Here is a 12,701-nt window from a genome sequence, read left to right as displayed (position 1 = left end):
CTCCTGATTAGGAATTTGGCCAAAATGGGTTAACACTGAGAAGAAAATATCTTCACCAGTCGGCAAAATCTGTTAGGATTTCTGCAAAGATGTCTGGGCATACAGCACTGGATATTTTGGGGTTGCTTTGATCTTTGGCTGCAAACCAAGGATGTATCTTGGGATGAATCTGGGACACTGATTTTCAATTCGATTCAGTTAAAAATTGAATGAGATGACTTATCTTGGGAGTTTCCCTCATGGACAAAAGGATGTGCCCCCCCTCCTCCAGAGGAGAGTTTCAGACCCCAAACACCTTTCTCCCACAGATTAAAGGGGACACAGTTCACATCAGGGCCTCTCCAACCCTTCCCCCAAAAAGTCTCAGTTTATCACATCACCCCCAGAGAATTGGCTCTGAACTCAGAAAATTCAGAATTCAAATCCAGCCCTAGACATTTACTAGCTATATGATGCTGGACAAGTTGCTTAATTTATATCAAATCAAAGAGGAAAGAGTCTAAACATGAATAATGATGGGGATGATGATGATAATGATGATAGCAAGAAAAACAATAGCTAAAATATTACAGTATTTTCAATTGTGGTTTTCTAAGATATGGATCCCAATTAAGCACTTTACCTTTTCACACTTTCAGACTCTGCCTTATGTGATTTTTAGGATAAAATTCTTCCCAGAAGGATACAATGAGCTTACAAAGATTTGGTAGAATAAGAAAAAAACACACGAAGTTACACCTTCTTTTTCTCAGTTATCTGGCAAAATTCTGCTGAAGCATCCAGCATTACTACACTGCTATCAGAACCTAAACAAACTTTTACTTTTTGGTTTTCTTTGGAACTTAGAGGAGACAGTAAAATACAGTTGAGTTCTGTTGTAAATATGTGCAACCAAGATGTTTTAGCAATGCTGACCAATGGGAAAGATTTGCTAAATGAGCAGGTTAGGAATGAAGGATTATCCTATCCTTCCTTGCTTTTTAGTTCATTGAGTTATTACCTCTTTTTTTTTTTTCAAAGTACTTTATGTTTTACACAAAAACCAATGTTCTGGAGAATTTTGAGGGGTCAGGAGGGCCAGAAAAAATGTAATGTAAATGTAAATTCTTTATTTATGCTCTCTCCCCTCCCCTGCCTTTAACTTAAAAATCCAGAGTTCTGGCTATGTTAATTCTTGTAGTTGTAATTTTGGTATTTCTTTGGGTGATGCCCTGTGGAGTCCTTATTTTTATTTTGTCTTTTTTTTTCATTAGGCTGAGTAGTTCTCTTCCATGATTTCTTAAATAATAACCATCATTTTTTGGTCATGACTTTCAAATAGTTTCATAATTCTTAAATTATCTCACCTTGATTTATTGCCTAATGTTAAATCCAGGCTAGCTCCCTGGAGGCCTTAGGATCAGCCAGAGTCAAGATAAATAAAAGTCCTTGGTCTTTAGGGGGAGAAGCAGGCAAACTGCCAGGAGTTTAGCCAAAGCTCTTTCTTGATTCTGGAGTCCAGAATCTCCACCTTTCTCCTCCAAGTGAGAAGTGCGGCCAGTCATTATAAAATATCGCCAAGTGAATCTAGTTTGTCTCACCACACCCTCTAATCCTTGCCTATGCACCAAACAGTGAGAAAGGCCATTTTTTCAAACATAATAGAGTCATTGTCAAATAGGTAATTAGTCTTAAGTGCTCAGTTGTCTGATTCAAGCACATCTTTTAAGAGTTTTAGCCCTTCAAATCTCCCTCTTTCTTTTGTTTTAGAACACAGGTGGTTACAGCCATCCCTGACTTCTCAGTGAGGTGAGAACCCCCAAAAGAGGTGATCATGCCCTCCCTGACTTCTCAGGAAAGGAGGTGAAAACACCAAAAAGGAGGTGATCACAGTCCTCCCAACTTCTCAAAAAGGGAGATGAAAGCACTAAAAAGGAGATGATCATACCCTCCCTGACTTCTCAGGAAAGGAGATGAAAAACACTAAAGGGAAGTGGGGAGTCATGCCAGATATTGTTAATGGATTTCTGGGCTGAAGGGTCTTACTAGAAATAGGTATACACAAACCCATCTGCATGGAAGGTATTCCACAAGAACATAGCAATAAAGCATAGGCTAGCAATGATGACTCTCCCCACAGCTGATGCAGGCTCAATGTAGTGTAACAAACATGAATTGTACATGCAAATATAACAAACCCTATGAATCAACATGGTGTTGTAAAAGATTTCCAGAAGTCCTAGAAGGAGGGTATGTAAATAACAATCACACATATGCCTCCTTCAGCAACCAAGAGATAGTCCAAAACTAATCTATTGTCCATTGCTTCACATGTCAGGGAATGCGATGATCCCTGCAAGTTTTATGTGTTTTATGTGTTAGGGAATCCAATGATTATTGCAGATTTTGAAGTCTTGCTACAGTCTTATCATTTCTCAGGAAATCAAGTGATTCTATAAGATTTTGAAGTCTTGTAACAGTCTTATCATATCTCAGAGAATCCAACGATTCCTGAGGGTTTTCAAGTCCTACAACAGTCTCATCATGTCTCATAGAATCCAATGATTCCTGAAAGCTTTCAAGTCCTGGATCAGTCTGCATTCAGATGCTCAATGGAAGCCTCTGTTGCATTTTGGACATGGGGTGTTGGGTCTTGTTCTACCACCCTGTTTTCTCACTCTGTCACTATGCCAACATTGAGCTTTCAGATGCCCCACTTAACCACATTGAAAGCATTGATGAGTTTCTCTGGAAGTCCCTTGCCAAAAGGGACCTTGTCTTCCCATGTTCAGATCTTGGGAAGTCTGCATTGTAGCCTGTCTATAAAAGGTATTTGTGCCCACTGTGGCACAGCATCTTATGATCTCCTCTAAAGGAGCATCCTTGTATAGTCCTAGTATAATTCTTTTACAAACCTCATTAGCATTTTCTTTAGCAAGTTGCCCTATCATAATTTCTATTGCTGCATTTTCATGAATAATTCATATGACAGCTGTCTGCAGATATCCCACAAAATCAGCAAAGGGTTCATTTGGCCCTTGTGCTATTTTTGTGAAGGCCTCTCCTCTGTCCTGTTTACCTGGGATAAAACTCCATGCTTTGATATCAGCAAAAGCAATTTGCTCATATGCTGCTATAGGGTAATTAATCTGTGCTGAAATGTCTGCATAAGAACCTACACCTGTTAGCTGGTCAGAAGTGATTAGAGTATTAATTCCAGTTTGCTTATTTCATTGTGCTTGTATCTTACAGAGTCCACTATATTCAGAGAGCCACAACAAGTTTTGTTCAGGTTCTAAGCATGTCCTAGATATAGATTTCCAGTCACTGGGGGTTAAAATTTCATAAGCCAAACTCTCTAAGAACATTTTAACATAAGATGATGTAGCCTTATAAAGAGTGCAGGCCTTTTTTAGGTCTTTGATGATTTCCAGATCAAAAAGAGTGTATCTTCTATTTTCTTGACCTGAAGAGTTAAATTGTTCAATCACAGGATACATTTATATTCTCAAATCAGCTGTATTCTGTCCTTGCTCTTTGGATTTAAGTAGTGCTTTTGTAATCGAGTCATGGGAGAAGGTGATTGCTGTGGGGAAGGTGCTGGTGAAATCATTGCCCTTCCCAGTCCTCCTTCTCCCTCCACCCAGGAAATTGAAATTGATGGAGGAGTGTCAACAGCCTGCTCGGAGGCAGGTGGAGTTGAAGCTGGACTGTGAGAGTGAGAATCACATTTTTTAAGTTCCACATGCCATCTGGTGATATTTCCATTACCCTCTCCAGTCTTTTCCTCTTTTTTCTCACACTTCCTCATCTGACTGTTCTTAAAACTTTTCTTTTTTCTATAACTTGCAGGATTCTTCAAGGCCAATTGTATTAATTTGTACATATAGAATGTTTCCTTAGAAATTGAATCAGGACAATTATCATTGTAATGTTCACATAGTTGATCTCGTACTTAGTTTCCAATTGTCTGCCTCTATTTCATTTTCCTTGAATAAGCAAAGGGATGTACATTCTAATGTTTCCAGAAGTCCATCAATCTGCTCCCAAGTTACAATCAAACCCTGTCACTTTATCAGTGTGAGTATGCTTCCTGATGTAAAGAGCTGAAACTCTTAAAAGGTATGCTTAAATCAGACAACCAAGCGCTTAAAGCTAATTACCTATTTACATTTACAATGACTCTATTAGTATATGTTTGGGAAAATAGACCTTCTCACTGTTCAGTGCTGGCTCAATATTTGGTGTATGCAGATAATCGTAGGCAAGGATTAGAGGGTGGGTTGAAAAGACAGATTCACTTGCTGGCAGGACAAGGAGAAGAAAGATAGAGATACTGGACTCCAGAATTGAGAAGAGATCTTTGGCTAAACTCATGGCAGGTTGCCTGCTTCTCCCCTAAAGACCAAGGACTTTTACTTAACCTGACTTTGGCTGACCCTGAAGCCTTCAGGGAGCTAGTCTGGACTTAACAGCCTAGAATCATTTGTTTATCATATGACATAAGTTGCACTTATCTTTTTTAGTCTTTTGATATTATTTTAATTTTTTTTTGTTTCATGGTGTGATTAACTTATGATTCTGTAACTTTTGATAAAGGTTTTAGCTCTTCTAATTTTTTCATGCTTTTAAAGTCCTTCTTTATTGTCTATTTTCCCTCTCAAGTCACTCTCATTTCATTTATAATTTTAATTTTTTTAAACTCCAGTTTCATTTATTCAAAAATTCTAAGATCAATTTGTATTTTATTTGAGATTTAGTTTACACATGTCTTGGTGTTTACTTTTCAGTTTGTGTATTTAATCTTAGAATTTAATGGAAATTTGAGATTTTTATCATTAAAAACATACTCTTTTCTTATTCAGTATTATATTCATTCATTATATGAAGGCTTACTTAAAAAGTTGGGACTTTTCACTAAGGCCAGATTTTGTGCAACTCTTAAGGGAATGTTTTAGAATTGTTATGTCTTGATTTGCACCATCTCAGATCCTTCTGAAGCTGTTTCTGTTGTGTTTTTCAAAGATTTCAAGGTTGCCTCAGGCTTGGAGGGATTTACAAAATTTCCTTGCATTCAAAGAGATTTTTTTCCATAGTGAAGTCTGATGGTTGTTTCCTGTTCTTAGCTTTGAATAATCCTGACTCAATTTTAGGTCTGGATAACAAAACTATCAATTTATACCATTTGGTACTACAACAGATTATTGATCAACCAAGTTCCTGCCAATCCAATGTAAGATTCAGCAGGTTCAGAACAAAACTTTCTCTTCAGTCTTAGCTCCTTGTCCTAGCTATTCATCTGTACACCTCAGCTTGGATGTGTAAGTTTGAAATCACAAAATGTTGCTGTTCGTTTTTATTCCTGCTTTTTGCATAGTATGCCATCTCGGACCTGGTTTGAATTATATTTGTAATAATTATTGCCGTGGTGTATTTTCACAGCCTTTAGTTGAGTTGCCATGCTGAAAAAATTTGTATTGGAGCTTTCTGACTTCTTCTCTATCCATTTCTGCAGGGCCCTAACTATCCCTACCATGATCTTGAGATGATAATAATTTGTACTTTTTAACTTGGATTTCCTAATCATCATTTTCTATGTCATTTTTTCTAGGTTTTTGTTAGAGATGTTGGTGGGAGACATTTGAAGTTTACTGCTTCTTCTTTCCACCTATCTTTTTCTGTTCTTTGTTGTAAAGTCTATTTAAGATTTTTCTTCCAACAAACTTAAATTTGATTCTTTTCAAAATCATACATTGATTCTACTTTTGCCTTCTGATGAAGTCAATTAGAACAAGTTTACTTTTCTTCCTTCTAACAGTCCTTCAAATATTTGAAATGAATTGAGAATTAAGATGTCCTCTTGTACCCTTACCTTTTTTATTCTTAATATTTAACTTCCACAGTTCCTTCATTCCAACTTCATATATTATGATTAACATCACTATCCTACTCATCACTTATGGATCTTCTAAAAATATGGCACTTAAAACTGAACATAATTCTTCACCATAATTCTTCTCTCATGGTAGAACAGTGAAAAAAACACAACTTGTTTGTTCTCAGCATTATGCTTGTCAAAATAATCTAAGGCTTGAATATCTTTCTTTTTTGGGGGGGGAGGAGAAAGTGTGAGGGGAGGGTGCCATATCATATAAACTCATACTTTATTTTGTCATATAAAACTAAAAAATAGTTTTTTTTTTCAGTTCCAGCCTTTTCTTTTCCATCTTGTAATTGTTAAGATTTTTTGACTGATTTGTAAGACTTGATTTTATTTGTTTTATTTTGTTTGGGGCTCAGACTTATGATCTCATCAGTTTGGGGAAGTACTTGCATAGTAACTCCATCCACTAAAACAGACTGAAGCTAATTTGTAATTTATTGTCTTACAGCATTGTCTGCATTTAGGTCTATTAAATTTTACCTTATTAGATTCTAGGCAATGTTCTAGCCTGTCAAGATCTTTTTGGATCCTGATCTGTCAATTGATGTGTTAGCTGTCCCTCTAGGCTTTGTTCCATTTGCAAATCTGATAAGCACTCACTTACAGCCATGGCAATTTTTCATGCATATCACAGTGAACTTTCTTTCCCATAAAATGTAACAAACATTTTTGAATACCTACTATGTATAAGGCACTATGCTAAGTACTTTACAAAGGAAAAAAAATGTAGAAAACAAGTTCTTGCCTTCAATAATTTGCCAGGCCAGTACATATATATATGCAAAATAATTTTAAAAAGAGAAAACAACTTAATAAATCAAAAAAGACTTTCTATAAGAAGTAGAAATGGCATGTAGGGTGAGTCTTGAGGAAAAAGAAAATCTAAGTATTAGAGATGTGGCAGAAGTATGTTGTGGGCATGAGCAATAGCCTAGGGAAAGCCTTTGAAATGGTAGATGGAGTATCTTTCACTTCAAATACTGCCTTTAAGTGACCACTTGACTGGTCTTTTACTATATCTACAGTTATCCAAGATGACAGACATTAGCATACTACCCATTCCTTGATAGTGTGCCCAAAGATGTTTTCACCAAGACATGGCACAAGAGCTTGCTGCAAACGTCAAATATAATTCAACCCAGAATTCCTCCTTTTTGTTAAATTCTTTTACTTGGTCACATGTTTAATGAAATATTATAGAACACTAGGAGAAACCACTCTTCTTCCACAAGAGCAGGGAATTGAATTTACAGGGCATATGGTGCTTTATTTGGCCACCTGCAGTCATAAGATATTTGATTTCCTTCAGGGAACCTGATATTCTGGTAAGTTTTCCATGAAAAGACAATGATTTCTTTGCTTCTTTCATTTCATTCCCTCAAATATCTCCCATAAAGTCAACTTTTAAGCTGTGGAAATATAGTGGGTATGCTTTTTCTTTTTTCTTTTTTTTTAAATCCTCAGTGACAGTTTGAACATACCTTAAAAGTCCAATAGCCTACAGCTGGCCTGATTTCAAATACTGAGAATAGAAATAAAATCTAGATATTCTTCACATTTGGGGCATAATTTTCAGCAGGCTGCTGAGTTTATTTCAACATCTGTTGAAATAAACAAAACTCATGATTACACATCAGAATTTTAAAATTTTCAGTTCTAAATATCTATTTAAATTTTTGCTTGCTGAGCTGGTCATTCATATAAATGATTGATGTTTATGTTTTATCTGTCCATCAATGTATCTATCTTTCTATCTATAGTAATGATTGAGATCTCAGAAAACATAATCTTATTCATTCAGACACTTATATGCTTATAAATCAGATGCAGATAAATAGTTATAAAAAGCACTCTTGGTAGATGTGATCTAACGACAGATAATGATCTCATCTTTCTTTCTCTTCTCTTCCCACACCCACACCTCCTTTCTCTCTTTTCCTTTCTCTTTTCCTTCTCTCTTTTCCTTTATCACACATAGATGCATATAATTTTATATGGAGAAAACTGAAAATGGAAGAGGGAGAAAGAATTGCTCTTTCATTATTTTATCTCTCATTCTTACTGACAGCACAAGCAAAACATTGCTTTCTAGGAAATTAGACATGGATTAAAAAAATAGAAATAACAGCGATCATCCAATATTGGAGTAACAAACAAACCCTTCCAATTTAAGCCTTGTAAATGAGGATATTTTCTGTGGTTAAGGATATCCCCATCTCAGTCAGATTCTGAAGTAATCTTAGGAGTAGAGGGAATATAGGAGTTCTGAAACCAAATGTGTGATGAGGTGATTGTTTAACTAATTGCCATACAGACTTCCAACAGGAAGCCAAGCAAAGCTGTGAAAAAGGCCTTTATTTTCAGTATCACTCCCTATTCCTGCCCTTTTGGCAAAAAGAGATTAGATAGTATCCGGGAGGTTCTATCAAATTGGGTTAAAACTATAGAAGTTTACCTGAATTTTATTTCTCTTTCTTCTACTCTGTTCCCTATGCTATGGATTCACCTTCCTCAGACTTCCCTCCAGCAGCCTTCATAGTCTTTAGGGAGGCCCCCAAATGTGAGGGCATCTGGTATGCCTATGCTTTCATAGACTGAAAAATACTCTCACAATTCATTTGTACCTTCTGCTTAGTATCAACAATAACTGTTTCAATCTTCCAGTTTCTTTAGAACACTAGTACAATCTCATTAGAGCACCATCTGAATTTTTATTATTTTATTTTTGCAGTTAAGTTCCAGCTGCTCATTTTTTTTTTGAAATCTCTTACCACCTTTCATTTCCATCTGAACTTTGCTAATCATTAGCATTTGTGAAACATACTTTTCTTGTGATGTGCTCACATTAACTAACTAGCATTTAGGATAGACATGAGGAGAATGTTTTCAGATGGGAAAAAATGAGCCATTATTCTGGATCTGTTGCAAGGTTTGAAAAGTAATTGGGAAAAAATCTGTAAGGCAAATTGGTCTCCTCTCAAGCAACAGCTTTAATAATAAGAAAAATGTACTCAGTTTCCTCTCTGTAACTATCTTATTTGTTATAAAGTTACAAAAGTTGCTGTGACAGTACCATGTTTTCCCATCTCTATATTACCTTCTGGTCTGTCTTTTATTTTCTCTCAGCAAGATTTTTTTTTTTTTGCTGTTTTTTTCTGTCTTGATAAAACTGTCATCTTGTTATTTATTCTTTTGTCTCTGCTTTCTTCAGTTTGCATAACTTTATTAATCTTCTTATTTTAGAAAATTTTTTCATATATATAAAATTTCATTCCTTCATATATATAATGATATCAATTTCATTTTTCACAATTCATTCAGGAATTTCCTAATTGATGTACATTGTTTTTAGCACCATTTTTAAAACCAACATTATTGTTACTATTATGTTTGTATATATGGGTCTATTTTTTCTCAAATTATAATCTTCTTAATGTATAATTATATTAATAGCATCAAATGGTATACATATCTTTTAAACTTTTGTCATATTTTGTAAAGGTCTGAAACTTTTAAAAGGTGTGCTTGAATCAGCTTATTACCTATTGGACAAAACTCTATTAAGCGTATGTTTGGAAAGATAATCCTTCTCACTAGTCCATGCTGGCTCCATCCTTTGGTGTATACAGATAATTGTAGGAGGGATTAGAGGGTGGAGTGAGACGAGCCAGACTCACTTGGTCGCAGAATGGAGAGGAGAAAAGTGTGGATATTCTGAATTCTAGATTCTTGGCAAAACTCCTGGCACTTTTGTCCATCCCTTTCACTTCTCCCCCTGAAAACCAAGGATTTTTCCTTATCCTGACTCTGGCTATTCTTGAGGCCTCCAGGGAGCGAGCCTGAACTTCATAACATTTTTTCTTTTCAAATTTAATCAATTCATATTTCCCTTGTTTGTCTATTTTTTCTAGAATCATTGAACTGTATTTTAAAAATCAATTGATAGATATAATAAAAGTATTTGAAAGTTATCTTGATTAATATTCTAATCAAAACATAAAGATTTTATATGTAATTATTGACCTTTTATGTTACATTTTGTATGATATAAATAATATAGTATAATATAAATAGTCTTTTTTTTTTTTTGCTTATTGCATATTATTTATAGAGAGTGGATGCCAGAATTCTAGTGGAAATGATTGTGACAATGATAGGCTTATTTTGTCTTTTTTACCCTCTCATTTTTATGCAAATATCTTGTACAAAATCTTTTTATTTTAATATATTTATATTAATATCATTTGTCTAAAATTGTTCTCATGAATGTTTAACCATTTTCCCCTTCCATAATTTTGAGTGCTAATTCCTTTGATAATATTTCTATTTTTTCCATTTCAACATGAATATATTGTTTCATTTAAATTTTCCATGAATAATTTCCATTTGATGAATACACTATTAATTGGAGCCTTAATTCTCTCGTGATTTTTGTTTTTGTAATTCAATAGTTTCCTTTGAAAAAATGAGCTATTATGCTATTAGCATATAAATTTAATATTATTATTTGTCTATTCTTATTAAATATATTTTCCATGTTTATATAATTCTTGATTTGTCTATTTGAATCAGAGAAATAAGGTGGCATAATGGGAAAAAAGAGCTAGATTTGGAGTCTGTAAGATCTGGGTTCACATACTATAGGGAAGAGAGAGAGAAAGAGAGAAAGAGAGAGAGAAGACAGAATGTTAGAGTTTCAGTTGGAGGTGATATTACTAGAGGGTTGTGAAAAGCCAACTGTAATGTGTATATTGTATCAATAGAGCACCACTGTAAATTTTCAGCCAAGTGAGTACTATATTTCAAATAATATGGTTATTCTAATAGGTTTATACAAGGTCATACATCACAGTCTATAACTTTTAAACTGAATAAAACCTTCTGGGTTATCTGGCTGGATCGTCTTTTATTTTGTAGGAGCTACAGAAATTAGATAGGGAGCCAGTGTAGAAACCTAATTAGCAAGTGAAGTCTGGACTGTGGTTGTGACAATGGAAGCAAAAATACTATGGAGTCAGAAGAAATAAAACTTGGTGATGGATTTTATTTGACTTCAATTATCACTCCAAGAGCACAGACCTTAATGTCTAAGAGTATGATTATGCTATTGATAGTAATGAGGAAAACTTGAATGGATGACAATTAAGAGAGGAAAGAAAAATAATAGAACTTAATAGTCATCAAGTTAGGCTTGAGATTTTTATATAATATCTGAATATTATTTTAAAGATAATGAATGACTAGTACAAATATCAGAGTTAGGAAGAATAGGGTTCAACTCCTGCCTTGGACACATACTTTCTTTACAGCTCTGGACAAGTTACTAGTGCTCTTTGAGTTACTTGGAAATGTGCTAGTTAGTAATAAAGGAAAGACTTTCTCCTTGGGAGTTCATTACACCAATGAAATCACATTTCTTCTCACATTTGGTAGTATTGTATCCCAATGGATTTTATAGGTAGTTGGAGGGAAAATAAGATGGCAATGATAGAAACATACATTTTAAAGTCATTTGAAATGAATATGAGCCAAGGAATTCATTTCAGGGAAATCTGAGTGAATAGGAAGAAGAGCAGAGGAGCTAAGCCTGAGTTTTGGGTTGCTTAACTCATGGGGAAGTAAGGATAAGTGATAAGAGTTAATGTTTCTATCACTGAGAAGGAATCACTGAAGACAAAAGGTATGCTATTACATTTTGGCATGTTCTCTGGTGCAACTTTATCCAAAATGTTAACAGTGGAATAACACCTCCATAAGGTATTTTCAGCTGTGTCCTCTGCGTAACTGAACACCATCTGTCATGGAGGCGGCATAGTATTGAGATGAAATAGCAGCCCAGACTTTTATTTTTGAAAACTTGGCAATGAATGTGACCAGTATTGTAACTGAAGTTTTCAAGGCATAGAGGAACTCCTCCTAGCCAGCCAATGATGGCATTCTGAATAAAAAATGCAGCCCAATCCCAAGAAAAAAAATTAGTACATTTTACAAAATCCCTAGTGTATTTTTTGAATTAGAATTATAATTCAGAGGTGGGGGGGGGGAAACATCACCTTAACTCCCAAATGTGTTTTTCCCCTGTTTTTTTTCCCCTCTCAATTCTATACATAATAGATCTAAATTTGTAATCAAAGGATATGGGTTCATATTATTGTTTTGCTATTTATTGGGTCTGCTGGGTAATTGCATTAAATTTTTTGAGCCTCACTTTTCCAATATGTAAATAAAGACTAAATTATCTTTAAAGTCCTTTCTAGCTCTAACTCTCTGAAGATATAATGTATTAGTGACTTGATAAATTTTCATTAAACCAAGTATTTTGGGGAAAATTGAATCTGGATATTCTCAAATTTACTATGATCTCCTAATGGTTTTTGTGAATTAAATAGGCTAATTTATTTTTCCTCTTTAATTCTGACTCTGGAAGATTCTACAAAAAATAAATAAGTTCAGTTAGGATTAAAATATGGATAGGATTTTATGAAGATGATGTTTGATCTAGTTCCTTAAAAATAAATGCAAAGGAGCAAAGGTTTCTACTTAGAGCAGACAGGCAACTGGAAAATACTGTCAATATTTTGCAGCCTTCTGCACTCCTCAGGAGGGCAGTCAGGAAGTAACTGAAGGACAGAAAAGTAGAGCTGTGGGAAATATTCCCTCATCCCTGAATAATTGCTAGGATGCTTCACCCCCAAAGTACCAGTTAGATGCATGGAAAAAAATATATCCTGGGGTTGTGCCAAGATGGTGGAGACACACGTGTTCTATCTAAGCTCTT

The 12,701-nt window shown here is 34.8% G+C and overlaps 1 protein-coding gene across 1 annotated transcript in view; it reads left to right on the top strand.

The window, feature by feature from the left end:
* The first annotated feature begins 3,548 nt into the window (after positions 1–3,548).
* LOC127538726 (disintegrin and metalloproteinase domain-containing protein 10-like) overlaps positions 3,549–12,701 on the top strand; it is a 156,621-nt gene continuing 147,468 nt past the window's right edge. Inside the window, 1 exon segment of the mRNA XM_051962479.1 lies at positions 3,549–3,691. Within this exon segment, the coding sequence (XP_051818439.1) occupies positions 3,549–3,691 (143 nt within the window).

This window comes from Antechinus flavipes, chromosome 5 (assembly GCF_016432865.1).
Source record: "Antechinus flavipes isolate AdamAnt ecotype Samford, QLD, Australia chromosome 5, AdamAnt_v2, whole genome shotgun sequence".
Taxonomy (NCBI): Eukaryota; Metazoa; Chordata; class Mammalia; order Dasyuromorphia; family Dasyuridae; genus Antechinus; species Antechinus flavipes.
The sequence above is the reverse complement of the archived record's forward strand: the minus strand, read 5'-3'. Positions and strand labels throughout refer to the sequence as shown.